This window comes from Psittacula echo (assembly GCF_963264785.1).
Source record: "Psittacula echo genome assembly, chromosome: Z".
NCBI classification, from domain to species: Eukaryota; Metazoa; Chordata; class Aves; order Psittaciformes; family Psittacidae; genus Psittacula; species Psittacula echo.
The window spans coordinates 94,770,921-94,788,166 of NC_137742.1; the positions used below are offsets into that span (position 1 = coordinate 94,770,921).

Genomic DNA, 17,246 nt, shown 5'->3' on the forward strand with positions numbered 1-17,246 from the left:
ATGTGAGTTCCAAAACATTTAGCTGTGTTGGTCTGAAATACCTTGAAACTGCATAGCAAAAACATGCATTCCTCAGCCAGCATGAAGAAAAAAAAAATATATGTCAAGCCTGCCAATGTCAACACTTCAAAATTTTCCCATGCTACTAGTTTGTATTTACAATGAAATTCATACAAAGGTAACAATCTCACTAAAACATTTAAACCCATACCTTGTGGTCTAATGGTCTGAGTTATTACCACTGGCATCCTAATCTGGGTAGTCTGGCAAGCAGGGGTTCGTTTCACAGTTTGAGCAGATGTTGACTGGATAATCTGCTATTATTAAAAAAAAGTATACTTATATTATACTCTTTATACACAAACACACACAACGTAAATACACTAATACCTGTAATTACTAATATAAGCATGTGGATCTCTAAAAGCACAACCAGCTAGTGACAAAAGTCATATTCATGTAATGCATGTGGTTGTGTGTGTGTGTATATACCTATTATGTCATTAAGCCTTAAAAAAAAAAAATCAAATCATATTCGACACAAATGTCATGTCACAACCTTCATCAAAAATCTATTTCAAAGTAAATATTAAGGTTTAGACTTTTGTCTTCAGAAGTTTTAATAAGAAGAAAAACATTTTTGTAGAAGAAAATCCTGCAACAAGTTTAGTGGTTTCCACCTACAACCATGAGGCCTTCCACTGTATAGCTACGCCTTTTAAAAAAAAAATATACTAAAAGTAAATTCAAAAATATTATGGGTTCTGAAGTCAGATATGCACAAGAAAGAAAACAATGTTTTGTAGCAATCATACACTATTCATCTTTTAAATGTTAAATGGTTAAACTCAAGATTTCACTTACTACTAAGCCAAGTTCTGAAGCCCTTACCCAAAACTGAAACTGGGTTAGAAACTTATAATTTGACCCATAAACAAATTAAATCAAAAAGAAAAAGTCTGTAAGCGTTATGTGTAAGCAACAGCAAAATGTATGTTCACAAAATCAAAGACAAGGTAGGCACTGATGTAAGGAACAGAAGAGTCTAAAAGATGTGTGGATGCTTCAGAGCTGGAAAAAAAAGTCCATACATAAACTTGGAAACAAAATACAGACAAATAGCTGCAAATAAAATAACAACCACAGCTCAGGTATGACAACTTGAGAAGTTATCTGCTTTTCAGTCACAACCGTGTTACTCCCACTGCATAATGTGTCTGCTGTTTCCAAGTTACACATATCAGTCTCACACCCACAGGATGCAGTATTCCCTCCTAGAGGACAACATGCCACACAACACATGGCTACTTGAAGCAAACAGGAACCACTGCACCTTTGTTCAGCACCAGTTAGCATTATTCTTACAAATTATATCTAAAACTGTACTATTTAGCTGAATAATGAATGGCCACATCTCTGACTTCCAAGTATGCTAAGGAGAAAGGAAAGGAGAAACAGTATTTTTAAATGAGAGGTACAAATAGAGAATAAAGAGGCTATGGAACAAATAAGAAATTGTTCCATCAGTAGGAACCACAGCTCCCATGAGGAGGAGGTGAAAACTACAAGCAAGAAAAGAGTAACGAGGGAACAAGACCTGTGATGTAGTCTGGAGAAAAAGAAAAAAACAAACCCAAACCAAACAAACATTCTGAAGTTACGAAATTGCATCCTGTACATCCTAAAATATCAGCAGTTTAAAAGTCATAATAAACCTGTGGGTGTAGAAGTATTAGCAATAGCTACCTTGCAGAAAGAGAAAAATGGAAAAAATTATTAAGGATTGAGCTTCAACTACAGACAAGGAAGGAAAATGTACTAAGCACAAAAACAGAGCAAATGGATGTCAATTGACTTGTTCAAGACAGGCAGTAAGTATATAGTGACATTCTGAGAGGAAAGAGTGAAGTAGCTACCATGTTTAAAACAGGAAAGAAATAGAGGTGGTAAGTAAAAATGAGGGGAAAGTGGAATTTAACTGCATTTTGATGCACATGAAACATACAAGTGTATTTTAATAAGTAAAGAGGCAGAATAGCCTGAAGAAAAAAAACAAAACAAAACAAAAACAAAACAAAACAAACAAACAAAAAAAAAAAAAAAACAAACCAAAAAAAAAAAAAAACCAAACAAAAACCATATTGGTACAAAACCCAAGGAGAATGTTGCCACTTTTACAGTAATTTTTTGGATGAGTTTTCAGAGAACAGTGAGGAAAAGCAGCCACACCTTAACTGGCCAGAAGCCAGGCCAAAAAGGAGATGTGTGTGACCTGTGGATAGAATTACTATCTGGCATTACAATAATCATCTGTGATTTCATTTTTTTTCCTCTGTGAAGCAAGCAACTTCTACAGTTCAGAATCAAGTTCTGTTTCATGTTTAATATTCCCATGTGAATGCCCTAAAAGATTACTCACTAACACCATAAAAGGCAGAACAGCATTTAACCATTTTAAGATTACATAAATAATGCCAATTACTTCTTTGCTATCAAACACATTCAAAAATGTCCTTTAGTAAGTATGAGGATTCCAACATATGTAGAAGTAATGCAAGTATAGAAAATGACTGAGAAATAACTTTTCCAAAGGGCACAGATCAAAATCATCATCTTAAATTCCATACAGAAACCAATCAGCAACAAGTGCAAACTCTCTAAAAGGAACAACAGCACCTCAACTCAGAGCAATATCTTACACAAACTTCAATTCCAGTTTCTATGCAGTTTTAAGATACCTTTCAACACAGATGTAATCTTCAGAACTGGTTGTGATTAAGGAATGAACATTAGCATTTTGTTTCTGAAACAGAATGTGTAATCTTCCTTGGCGGCAAACAAGGAACATAGTAAATACTGATGAAACAGTTACTAGACTGTGCATTAAAATTTATAAACAACCTAAACCATTCTTCATCAATTAAAATAATTCTATCTGTTCTAACTCTCATGTCTATTTTCCTAACAGCATAAGCATATTATTATGTCCTTAACTCAGCATGAAAACTGTAGACAACAAACAAGGTACTAGCAAGCTAGTCTGTGAGATTATTAACTAACTATATTATTTCGTATTTCTCACACCTTAAAATCACACACAATGAGGTTACCCCATTTATTGCTATCTCTTGATATGCTGAATCAATGCTAAATTCCGAGATGATCCATTCATGAGGGCCATTTTACTAACCCAGACTGAGCTAGAAGATTCAGAAGTGGATGTTTTGGTATGCTGAGCTTATCAGAGACATTACTTCAGAAAAGGGAATATCTTATTGCTGTCTGCAACCACCTCATGGGAAGATGGAGGGAAGATAGAGCCAGCCTCTCTCAGAGATGCAAAGCAGAAGGATGGGACACAATGGGCACAAGTTGAAATATGGCAAATTTCAATTTAATGTAAGGAAAAAAAAATTTACCACAAGGGTGGGCAAGCACTGGAACAGGTTGCCCAGCAAGGCTGTGTAATGTCTTCTTGAAGATGCTTCAAAACAGGTCAAGGCCCTGGGCAACATGCTAACCTGTAAGGAGGAGGTTGGACTAGACAGCTCCAGTAGTCCTTTTCAGCCTTTTATGACTACATCCATAATCATATTATCAATGATCTTATAGAAGTGCCGAGTCAGAAAATGTAACAAGACAGACAACCTTCAAAGTTAACAGAAACTGTTAATCATTACATCCCCACTAAACGGAACGGAAGCCATTTTCATTATTTCCACCACTGAAGACGACAAGCACAACACCAGAACAGTAACAACAAAGTCACAGAAAATAGGAGATTTAATCTGATTTAGCCATTGAAAAATTGGAAAATAGCAAAACTATCAAACAAAATTATGATGAAGACAGTACTGAGACAGCAAGTACTGTCATATATCTCTTTCTTTCATTCCTCTTCATTTATCAATCAAAAATTGAAGAACATCTCCTAGACCGATGCACTTTGGAGCTCTTCAAGGAACACGCTAAAGTAGGAAAGTCATGGCACTGCTTCTCTGAGTGCAATACGTGAAAAGCTACCTCAAGTTTTATTCTATGAAATAACACTTTTATGCATAAAAGATGCACATTTCTCACAACAAAGTATTCTCTCCTTTTTTTATTTCATCTTCCCAATTCTGTTAACCACCACCTTTCCACTTCACTAGGCACGTTCACATTTTTTCACCATTTGCCTGCTCAGCCAGACAAGTTCCTTTTCTAACTTTCTGAATGCTTCAGAATACTACTCTGTCTGTTGCTAAAGTTAACTTTTATTTTCACATCTGTAAAAACATGTTTACACAATGGTGTTTCCACAAAACAAGAAGACTTACAAAGATGAAAAAATGGTATTTGTCACACTACTGATAACCAGAATAACTAAGTGGTGACAGCTGAAATGCTCATTTTTCTTAAGGCACTTCTTAAAAAGTATTCAATAACTATATAAGAATAAAGTAACAGTGATCTCTGATCCCAGTTTCAAGCCAAAAGGTGATGATCATACTATGACAGATGTGAATCTTCTACCATACGTGTTACTGCAGGACAAAGAAAAAATTACAGATCATAATCACTAATTAACAGCACAATTGACCAGCAAATTTAGGCTGAGAAAGAATTTAGCCAAAGCACAGAAAATGTATAAAAGTAGAAAGACCGATAACTTCTGTTATCTTTCTCTTATGCAAACAGGAGGTACTAAATAAAACTGAAAGCTACTACCTACAGACCAATGAAATGAAAAATCCTTTAAGACAATTAGACCAGAACTCACTGCTGAAGTTTTTGAGGACAAGGATTTTGCAAGTCTTCAACAATCTAAATGCTGCTTTACCAATGCAGATGCATGGGGCCCCAACAATATGCTTCCCCTTACTTAATATCAGCCTAACTCGATTAAAACAAATCACATCTTGCAACAGAACAGAAGCTTTTGCAAAGTAAAAAGCAAACAACAACAACATCACAGAAACAAAACAGAAACAAAACCGAAAAAAAAACAGGAAAAAAAAAAACAGAACAAAAAGACAAAAAAGACGTTTGGAAAATATATTCTTTGACAAACTTTTTTTTTTTTGCTCACTTGAAAGAAAAAGTATTGTGGAAGGAAGAAACAAGCCACTTGTAAATGTATAAAATCCAGAATGGCTATGGTCTGATATGACATTTATCTTCACTCATGAGTAAACACTTGCTAACTCACTTGTGGCTATGCCATTTGTGATTTATCAGTCTACTCACTCCTGAAGATAAATGTCATATCAAACCTTAGCTGTCATGTAATCTGGCAGCATTAACTTACAATGTTCAGGCTTATGGGCCTAGATTTCATATTTAGCATTGGTTACCATGCTGTAATAGTAATAATTTTTCAACAGTGCCTCAAAATTTGCATAAGCAAAAAAAAAAAAACCAAAACCAGAAAGATATGGGCTTTTTTAAAACTCGGCATGTATTTTTTAATGTTAATATGACAATACTGTTCCATTTAGTATATGTTTTCAAAGCAGCCATGAAGAAAAATAAGACCAGAAGCCACCAGATCACGTGTACCACCTGCTCTAAGGACCAGGTTTGAATCCTATGATTCAATTCTTCCTACAGTATTTCACCTGGTTTGATTTCGAACGTTTTCAGTGACACCTGTTTTCATCACTGCCTTTGAGAGCCTGATCTATCATCTAATGATCTGTCTTTCTGTAACGATATTTCACTTCATATCCAGCCTAAACCCTACTTTGCTTAATTATATCCTGTTATTCATCATTACACTCTCTCAGACCGCTCTAAATAATTCATTGATATACTTTGAGGTTTAAACCCTTAAAATATTTGTAAATGGTTTTTATGTTCCTTTTTAGTCAGCATTTGACCAAGTTACATGGGTTTAAGTCTCTTAATCTTTTCTTTCAGCCTTTGTTTTCAGGTCTGTCCTTTAACTGCCATCCTTTGTTACTCATTTCCAAACAGCATTCTTTGCCAATATACTCCTTGTATTAAGGTACAGCCCACAAAATTCTGAAAGTAAAGTCCATGATAACTAAGAAATACAGCCTAGTTAGTCCTAGGCTGTATTTCAAATAGATACACAATTTGTCAAATACAGGTTTTGTTCCTGTCAGTGGATCCCAGACATGCACTGTTCAACAGCCATTTTTACTTAAATTTTATTGTACCCCAAATTCTAAGTCATCAAATAAATCTTTATTAGTTCATTAATAGAAACTACTTTTTTTATCCAAATGGCCATATTTTACTCTTCTACTCCTAAGCTGTCTTGCATACAGGACAACAAGAAAATTATTTCCTTTGTGTCACTAAAATGTGTACAAATTATAATCATTTAAGATTCAATAGAGAATTAAAAAGCAGAGCAGAACATCCCCATATAATACAAGGCTTATTCCGCTATTGTGTCCTGTTTCCAAACTCCATTACTTTTGGGAGCTTCCAACCACTATGACAGCCTCTGAAAAAGCATTAGTAAATGTTTTAGCAATTACTTTTCCAACGTAACTTGGACAATGGTGAAATTTCCCCTCCAGACTCTGTGCACAATTTACTGCAGCAACAAATGTCCAGATGTATTTCTACACATCTTTCCAAATCCCAGACCTGCCTAAATCTTTATATTGCCTTGCATATAATTAAATTCTTTTTAAGATGGATCACTTTCAACTTCTTACTGTTTCTTTGTCATTTACATTAATAATTGGTTTCAACCCCCAGCAGTACCTTATCCTTACAATGCAGTGTCAACTCTATATATAAAGTGCTCATTGATCTCCATTACTCATCAATCTACTTACAACTTCAACACATTTAATAGAGAACATCTCTCATTCATAGAAATCTGACCTGCTGTAACAGCCAGAACAAGACAGGTAATGCCTACATATATAAGGCTATATAGAGCTCCCGCACCCTAAGAATGACAATTTAGACAAACTTTCAATGCTCTCTTAGAACAATTAAAAAAAATTGATTGCTGGCTTATCTCACTAACATCTCATCAATAAAATATTAGTCTAAGATTATTCCCCTTTTCCCTAGCTAGCAGTAGTTACCAGTACTAACAGCACCATCTAGCTTTTTTAAACGCATAGCTTTTTCACAGTTTTGGAACATAATTCTTTACAAGCCAGATAAATAAAATAATCTCCTCTTTCATATCTACTAGCATTATATATTTTAATGCTGGTCTTCTCTGTACAATCTACACTGTGTGCTAAACAGCATACACAGAATTCCTATGTTGTAAGATACCTCCATATAACTGGAAAAAGTATCACCATATCTGACCCCTTTGTAAAAGAGAAAGTGAAAACAAATGAACAGATTCTCCACGTTTTTAAAGAAACTAGACTCCTGTAAGGTGGCTGGTATAGAAGTATCTATATTCCAAAACAGGCTTGCCCTTCTGCAGCTGGACAGTTTGCAAAGCCAGCTGGAACTCTCTTCAGTGAGCTTCAGGCTTGGGAAATCTGGAGCTCAGCCAGTTTCCTCCATCAGTGCTGGCCACCCCTAGGCAAGCCAGCTGTAATCTTCCTCTTCCGGACAAGTCCCAGGCAAGATGGCCAGCAGTTTTTCGCTATGCTCTGATTTTGAGGAGCACAAAGAAGTGTGAAGAGTGTGATCAGTGTCACCACAAAAAAAGTCAATGCTTAGGAACAATTACTAGTGCAATATGGAGATGCTGCTGGGTTTTGGAGATGCTGCTGGGTTTTCTGCTTGGCACCCGAGTTGATGGTGGTTGGTTGTGGTGTACAAGATTTTTTTCTTACGCAGTAGATCCTACTGCCTGATGCTGCTTTTGTCTGTATAGAACTAATCTGAAGGCCATTAAGAAGTGATTGGTTAAATGTAATGTTTGGTTCGATTAACTAATTACCAATAAATTGAAAGCAAATACTGAACGCCAGTTTTGCAATCAAACAATAAATTACAATTTTTAAGTTATTTACTCCTCCCTAAATATTTTCAAGAAAACAAATAGTATTAAACATAGGTTTGCTCCATGCAGTTTGCTACCTTCTGGAAAATGCAGTGACCATTTCATGCACCCAGTAAGATGAAAAAAAAAAAAAAAAAAAATCAATCCTAGACCTATGACTTCCTTACAGACAAGACAAAAAACTTCTTTTGCCCATGAGATCAATCTTGACAATATACTACTTTAGGAGTTTTCAGCTCCTTCATATTGCACAGGTATATCAAATAAGATGGCAGAGCAACTCTTCATATTGCTAATCTCTACCACGGTAAAAATCACGATTGCTTGCTTTGAGCAAGCACTGTCATGTGACAGAGACACAAAAAGTGTCCTTCCCATAAATTTGACTTTATCCCATACAGAAAATATTCCACAAGAACTGTAAGAGTAAGAATTCCTGTGGACTTACTAAAACATTTTTATTCTATGTCAGTGTTTGGCAAAAGGTGGGGTGCAACCAGCACCAGCAAAGCACGTATAAGAGTGTGGGCTGTGAAACACTGGGAAAAGCTGTGTGACCCGGCAGTAGGTTAGTCCTAAGATTGTTGCATAAAGTAAGTCTACGCTTAGTGGCCATTAACATCTACACTTTCAAAAAACCTGTCAGCTGCTCTGAGAAATTGCCTTTCCCAGAAAAAGGGGTAATTTTTATATCTACTGCCTGTAATTGCAACCTGTTCCTGCTCCCTACCTTGAAGAACCAAAGTTATTGTCAATTCAGCCTTACACAGATATGACTGAACACAGACTAACAAAGATAAATCATAAAGAAGCCATAGAAGGCCTAAGAAACACTATTCTAATTAATGCAACAGTCCAGTAGAGGTAGGGAGAACCCGTCTTAGAAAAAGACAGACTGCAAGTGGCTGAACAAAAAGCAGCCAAGCTAACGTGTAAAACAGCCAAAATGTCTGTGTGTACTACAAAAGCCAGAGTCAGAAGTCTAAGAACGTAAGATGTTCTCACACATTCAACCCACGCTCACTAAAGGATGGTAAAATTATATTAATTTCATCTTAAAGCTAGTAATTTAGCTTCTAGAAAGTATTTGCAAGCTTCAAAAGACATGGCTTTGCTGGCTTAGGCATTTAGATTGTGCACTGCTACTTTAAAATTAAAGCAAAAAAAGTATTTCTCTCTTCATACACCCTACAAATTATTTACATCCTTTACAAAGCTTATAAGCTCAAAAGACAGATCACTGTAAGGTTTTACATTATCATATGTGCATTTCTGAATCATGGTAATGTGATTCAGACAAATTTTTACCAACCTGATACACCTTCTTGAACTTGTGAATTTGATTTTGAAACCTAAGTCAAGTATTTCATTCACACATACACAGAAACCACAGACAAAACTCTTACATCTTTGCCTGAAGGATGATAATGTCTCTGTAAAAATCAAGGCCTTGTAAAAATCCTAAGCCTATTTTAATTACTACTGTAAACACACATGCAAGATCCTATGTAACAGCAGGATAAATTCACCACACTCAATGAGTAACTGACTGTAAAGTTGCCTTATTGATAGTGCCTTCAAAATTAATGAGCACATAATACTCCAGAATGCACAACAGTAACATATTTCGGTAAATAACAAAGTACAGCACTATTTCTAAACAAAACATGCTGGTACAGTACAGTTATTCTTCTACAATATTTTTATAACTATGTGTAGAAGAATTTAAAATGAGAACTAATTTTTATGCAGATGAATCTAAGCAAAGCAGCATATCTAATGACATAGTAAAAATTATACCCATCTGCAAGTCTTGAAAAGCTTTCTGTTCTACATTTATAATTAACTCACATTCCACTGTGCTCATATAACAATCACTGTATCCCAGACAAGAGCATAGTTTCTTAAATTTAAGCTATGCCAATAACGTTGCCTGATTTAAGTTCACATACATGTGTACTGCCATAAAATGACGAACTACTATATATCACTGAATATGATACAAACAAAAAAGTATTTTCCAAAACAAGCTGCAATCAAATAACACTGAAAATTGCTATTCAGTTTAAGAAATTCTCTTTTATACTACAGTACCTACCAGTTGAGAATTCTGATTTGACTGTACCACCTTAACCTGAGGAGGCTGCACTGTATTTGATACAGAGACTGTGCAAATGTTGTTTGGTTGCCTTATTCCCATTGTCTGTGTGGTGACGACAGAGGAAATGCTTCCAGAGGCAGACTGAGGTATAACTTGTGATAGCTTGGTTTGTTGAAGTGACTGCTGAGACGGCTGTCCTTGCAAAACTGAATGTTGATTATTCAGTAAAGATTGTCTCAATGCAGGTAGACTTTTCTAAAAACAGAAGAAAGTTTATGAAATATCAGATTTCGCATGTAGACCAAAAAATACTTTGAAATTTGCTGTAAACATAATTAAAAGAATGCAGCTTGCTTTCCCATTTTACTATTGGCCTATTCATCAAAAAGAAGACTGAGCATATCTTGTAAGAGGCAAGAATCAATTTACATTTTTAATAAGCTTTCAATTTGGATTTAGCAACCTGTCAATTTTGATGTGCCCTAACTCCACCATAGCCATAAAATAGAACACTTCCCTCCTCAAAACTATCTAAAACTTATAGCTTAGGTCTTTGGAAGGGTAACAAATTGAAACAGAAAAGGCAGAACCATAAGAATAGCCCCATTCCCACTGCATGCTAGAGGAAGTAAGCTGCACCAATTTACTTCTGACATGCCTCCAGTACCTAGAACAAGATGATTCAACTGCTGATGCCTTACAGCAATAGCTGTTAACTGTATTTTTACTGATCTAACATATTCTGACTGGATTAGAAAAACGTACTATTGTATGTTTCATGTTCAGACCAGTTTAAGCAAAAACAGTTCTAAAAGGCTATACTGTACCTTCACAAACAAACTTTTTACTTCTAAAGTGGTGGTAGAGTTCTTTTGAAGTGCTCCCCCCAGGCAGCTGTAGAACACAAGTGTGTTTATCCCAAGCTACAGTTCTTTCTAAACTTCTAGTATTTATTTAAAAACTTAATGCCTTTCTGTTGCCAAGAAAGAACTTCAAAGAAAGGAAACAAGTTAAAACTTATCATGATTCTATAAATGACTGCAGTGTAAGAGCAGGAAAATGCACAAATAAGGGTTAATAATAACTTGAAAAAACAGAAGCAGAGGGCAATAGTTTTGAAGAAAAGTTGAAGGGGGGGGGAGGGGGGAAAAAAAGAAAATCTGCCCTAAACTGAGAAGCTCTGGACTAGAAAAAAAATGTTTTTAGAATTACAGTTGTGGTTTGGTTGGGGCATAATTAAACACATTTTGTATGTTTGCACATAATCTTGTATATGGATGCTTTTGTAGCTAATGTACAAGAACTAAATAAAAGTTAAATTTACTCCACATATACTAATTTAGGACCCTACAATAAATCCATTTGGTATCACATCAGAACTTCCATCTTAGATTAGTTCCAGATTACAAGCAAGATCAATTATTTCAAATATATTTTTTAAAAGTATATTCTAAAACTCCATGTAATGACATTTTATGGAAATAAATTTATATAAGAAAGATTCGCATTACCTTAAGGAAAGGTACAAGATATGGCTGAGGAGATGATTTGAGCTCTAACTGAAGGCGGGCTGTAAACTCTTCTGGATCAATCTTCGCATCCTTTAGGGTGAAAGAGAAAAAGTGTGAACAACTCATCTGAGTTGTTTTGTTGGGTTTTTTTCTATATAAGTATATGTTTATATCTCTAGCTAAATAGGCTACCATATCAAGAACAACTTCCAAAGCTGAAGTCCCTCAACTCCTCTGTATCTATAAAATCCTTCTGTCAAGAGCTAATCTACATATGCAGCAAGCACCTCAGAATTCAGGAAGTTCCCTTGGGCATGCACAATTCAAGACACAATGAAATCCCACACACTTAAGTCTTTTTTGGGGTTCCATTCTCATGCTAACACTTACATAGTGATTTCTTCTTTTAAAATTAAAAGATGGATAAAAAAACCAGGTTGTTGAAATAACCTTACCAACTATTATAAAATTTGCCAGCCCTTTTAATATGAAAATTACCTTTACTTCACTCCAAAACCAATTTTGAAGGTTCAATTTAACTTAGAATATGTGTATGCATATACACATATATATCTATATATATACACATATACATGTAAAGCATATGCATATATGCAAAGTATGCATATAAGTATATATATAAAATTTCACCTGTATAAATGTATATATGTATATTCACAAAACATACACTTTTAAATATATGAAATATATAATAGTTTGTTTAGCAGTTAATACAGAAAAGCTCTGTAACCAAGGTGTATTTTATAATACTTCTAAAGTATCATTAGTTACAATCTCAGGTTGTACAAAAGATATTCATTAGCTTTCCTGGATTGACACAGAATAAGAACAAAAACAAACAAAACCAACCTTCAATAAATGAATTTATTATACATATGTCTTACTAGTCAGTTTAAAATACTATAGTCATTACCTTTACTTAGGTAATCTTAGTTTTCAAAAGTTAAAACAAAACTAGAATCATTAATATTACTGTTGAATGACTCCTACATGAAAAAAGTGTTAGACTTCTCTAAATACACAGGTTACTCTGCCAATCAATTCAAAGAAACATGCATCAACTGCTTTTACATCCAAGTTCTTCATAGACTATATTTAATCTTTTCTTAAGAAGCTTGACCGTTTTGTCCAGCTCTACAGTAACTGTATGTGTGGACCTCATTTATACAAGTCATTGAAACTCAAGTTGTACTGGAGACGGTAGAGTCAGACTTTTTCTGGGCCCAAGGACTCTGTCTAGCTGAAACACAACTTTGCCTTTTGAAATCCACTTGCAGTTAAGGCTCCATGCAGGGGCATCGGTCTGCGGAACTGCCTGGACTCAACAGCTTAGTAAAACACTTTTACTTCAGCACTAGAAACTATAAACCACATGGTGGAGGCATGCATTTAAATTCATTCTGTGGTTAAAACATTAAATAGCTTATTACTATTACAGTCTGGAGGAAAAGAAACTGAGTGAGAACCCAAGGAAAATACCGTATTTTACTATCTTTACCTAAATAAACGACCATAGTATTACCCATCAAAACAAGTGTTCTCGACAAATGCATGTAAACTGCTTTGTTGCATTTCCCCCTTCAGAAATTGAACAGACAGCCTACCTTTAAAAGACTTTTGAAGATATGTAATATACAGAGTATTTGCATTTTGATGCAGCCCTTCACTTACATTACAGAAAAACAAAAAAACAAAAAAACAACTAAGATCAAAGCAATAGTCCTTAGCGTATGCAAATAACAAGCTTAATAGATAAATGACAGAATGAAAGATAACTATTTACCAGCAAATCTTGAACCAGAGCTTTCACATTACGGGATGTTTCTGGAGATGGTGAATTATGAGAAGCAAGTTTTATAAGGGTAGCTAAAAAGTTTTTGCATTTTTTCACATTCTCTTGCATTTCCTGCAAAAGCCAAAGAAACAAAATATCAGATCCATGCTATTCTGCAATCGGATCAATGCATGTGCTGATCACTATAAACAGAAAAAATAATGAAATTGTTCTAATTGAGGCAGGACATTGAAATACATCTGCTGGTATTTTGCTCTTGCTGGTAGTTACCCGACATTTTCTTCACTTTTTTATGTAACTGAACATCATACCTCACAAATACTAACAAAAAACAAAGGAGGAAAAAAAAAAAAAAAAAAAAGGAAAAATGTATTTAATAGTTTACAGTCTGCTTTGATAAAAACAACCTTAAATATGAGAAGTGTATCTCCAACAACAACCTGTTGGAGATGCATTCTCCTTTAAGAGCCTAATACACAATGTACAACGTTTCCCAAGCTATCTTAATTTGTTATATTATTGATTCAGTATGCTTCTGTACAACGCAGCTACAGCAGTAAAATCAAATTAGAAATAGTCTTCAAATATCGCCTTATCTAATCTTTTCTTCATCAGTAGGAAAACAGATGCTTTAATTTTTTCAAGCCTTTATTTTTATGTGGTATAATTACTCATGAAAATGGAAACACTTCAGTGTAACCACAGTTTGAGGCCCAGTAACATGATACTAATGAAGTCTTGTAAGACTGAAGGCCTGATTGTTCTGTCAGCAGAAAGAGAATAGTTGTTTCACTATTGACCACAAATGTTCATTCTCCCTCATAAACATGTATCCTATTTAGCTGAAATGAGTGGAAGGGTTTCTTGTTTGTAAAGTATTTGTTCCATAACAGGAAGTGTGCTGGCATGAGGAAAAGTTCTTCCTGCTTCTGAATAGGCCTGAGAAGGTTAAAAAGTACGAAGAAAACCAGAATCAGAATTACCAGGTTGGAAGGGACCTTCAAGATCATCGAGTCCAACCCATGCCCTACACCTCGACTAAACCATGTCACCAAGTGCCACATCCAATCTCTTTTTAAACACATCCAGAGATGGTGACTCCACCACCACCCTGGGCAGACCGTTCCAATATTTTATTATTCTTTCTGTGAAAAATTTCTTCCTAACATCCAACCTGTACCTTCCTTGGCGCAGTTTGAGACTGTGTCCTCTCGTTCTATCAGTTGCTGCCTGGTGAAAGAGACCAACCCCCACCTGTCTACAACCTCCTTTCAGGAAGTTGTAGAGAGCGATGAGGTCACCTCTGAGTCTCCTTTCCTCCAGGCTAAACAACTCCAACTCTCTCAATCGCTCCTCGTAGGGCTTGTGGTCCAAGTCCCTCACCAGCCTCGTTGCCCTCCTTTGGACGCGCTCAATCATTTCCACGTCCTTCTGAAACTGAGGAGCCCAGAACTGAACATAAGTTTCTAATGCGTTAAAGCTTACCTGTGATACAACTGTAGCTCCAGCTACAGGAGAGCTTGGTATGACATGGGGCTGTGCTGGTACTTGTGCTGTTGTATGAGGTGGAATTGGCAGCCGAGGCTGACCCTGGGTTTGTGTTGAAGCTTGAGTTTGTCCACCAGTAATTACTGCAAGTTGTTGAGAAGTTGATGCTCCAGTTGCTACTGTTGCCTTGAATAAATTCTGAGCGCTCGTCGTAGCTACTGATACCTGTTCATATTTTATATTGAAAAAACCCTAGGTAATTATCTTCCTTTGATTCTTCTACTCAACCATACAGTTTTTCAAAGCCTGACAAGAAAAATTTGTTTCTTTTCAAATACAGCCTTACTGACAAAATAAAACTATTGACTTTACTTGCTTTTAACCCCAATTTTGCCATTCTTTACTGAACAATGAAGTCCTCTTTTTATTATATAAATGAATGTACAACTAAAAATTAGTTGCTATTATCCAGCAGTTTAAGATCACCACAATGAGTGACTTCTGTAACACAACTTGCTGTAAATTTGTCTCTTAACACAAACAAGTCAATTCCCAATGATCTGTGGTCATGTCATCAGGTTTTCACCAGTGTCATGGCTTGTGGATATGAGCTGTTGCTGTACACAGTTACAAGCTGACCCATGTACCTGCACTGTGATGCTACAGGTGATGCTGTGCATCCTGCAGCACCAGATACCACCACTCTCTAGAGGGGCAAATGCAGTGCAGCATGTCCACTACTGAAACGGCATGCGAGTCCAGCTGATTTAAGCTTTTCCTTTTAGAAGAAGCTTAAAACTGAATCTATAGTACCCACAATTTTTTTATCTAGGAAACAGTAGAAAATAAAATCTAGGCTATCACTCAGGACCTGCGTAACAGTCTGACTATCCATTTATTATCAATATGTGGGATTATGTTTGTGATAAAAACATAGAATCATAGAATGGTTTGGGTTGGAAGGGACCTTAAAGCTCATCCAGTTTCAACCCCCTGCCATTGGCAGGGACACCTTCCACTAGACCAGGCTGCTGCAAGCCCCGTCCAGCCTGGCCTTGAACACTGCCACGGATGGGGCAGCCACAGCTTCTCTGAGCAACCTGTGCCAGGGCCCCACCACCCTCACAGGGAAGAACTTGTGCCTAATATCTAATTTAAATCTCCCCTTTTTCAGCTCTAACCAGCTCCCCCTTGTCCTACATGAACACTAAATATCAGAACATTAAATTCATTTTTGAAAAAAACATTTAACTACAAACATCCTTTTCTTCACACACCTTTTGGTTTCTGTATTGTTACTACTCACTGTGGTATGGGCGAGAATAGAGCCTCCTGGCAGAGTTGCAGCAGACGTAGCACTGACAGGTGCAGCTGACTGAACAACTTTGGCTTGCACTGGAAGTCCCAGGCGGACAGGAGATGTGGCTACAGAAGTTGGTTGCTAATAAAGGAAAAATAAGAATTTTATTAGTTTTCCTCTTTAGTAATTTGATCTCCAAGACACTTTAATAATAGTGATTACATGAGGAATCATTATTAATGCTGAAAAAAACCTCAAACCAGTAATATGTTTTAAATATATATTCACAAATAACGCAATAATGAGCTTTCTTATGCTTAATGGTATATTTTCAGTATTTCTCCTAAAAATTATTTCTCTTACAGCTTTGTGGAAAAGATCAGGAAAAACAGGACATGACCTGAAAAAAATTGGGTTTACATTGATGCATTAGTTCAGTTGTAACATTTACTTGTCAGTATTCATCAATATTTCGGTTTGTAATTGCCAGTAACACATATTGATCATTTCAGTATTTGCTGGTCTGTTCTAGTGCTTTTCCTTAAAGAAAACGAATAGAGAAAATTCAGAGAGCAGAAAAATATTTTCAGATCAAATTATACAGAAACTAACTTGCACAGAAATTAAGTCTAAGCATTGGGAAAATCTTTGTCGCAGAAGGAACACCGTAACCAGATCAGAATGTTAAGTGCAAACAAATGAAAATGACTGGCTTACAGCTTTTCACTCAGTAGCATACTCTACAACTCTGTTAATTTGTCTCACGCAGCAAACGTATTGGTCTTGCAATTTAACTGGGAAACCAAAATCTCTTACTCTCATATAAAAGGACAAGATTTAGGAATAAAAAATATCTCCAGGTATGTTGTTATTTAATTCTACAGGAACATGAACACCATCAAGGAAGAAATACATCACACAATGCGGAAATTTTGACAAAAAGAGAATCACTCATTATTTAAAAATGGAGGCCCCCCTGGCCTCTTATACCTTGCATTTATTAAGATTTGCATTCAAACAAATACTCAGAAAAGGCAAATTTTCTAAGCGGCTCTAGTAAATAAATTCATGGAGAATACTGTTTCTCT

At 35.8% G+C, this 17,246-nt stretch overlaps 1 protein-coding gene across 1 annotated transcript in view; it reads right to left on the reverse strand.

Annotated features, from left to right (window-relative positions):
• Positions 1-17,246, reverse strand: part of LOC308231476 (transcription initiation factor TFIID subunit 4-like) — a 146,575-nt gene that overhangs the window by 112,265 nt on the left and 17,064 nt on the right. The window contains exons 3-8 of the mRNA XM_080636953.1: positions 16,165-16,299; positions 14,856-15,083; positions 13,359-13,481; positions 11,555-11,644; positions 10,041-10,298; positions 212-317 (exon numbers count right to left, since the gene is read on the reverse strand). Of these exons, the coding sequence (XP_080493079.1) occupies positions 212-317; positions 10,041-10,298; positions 11,555-11,644; positions 13,359-13,481; positions 14,856-15,083; positions 16,165-16,299 (940 nt within the window). The remainder of the gene's footprint in view (positions 1-211; positions 318-10,040; positions 10,299-11,554; positions 11,645-13,358; positions 13,482-14,855; positions 15,084-16,164; positions 16,300-17,246) is intronic.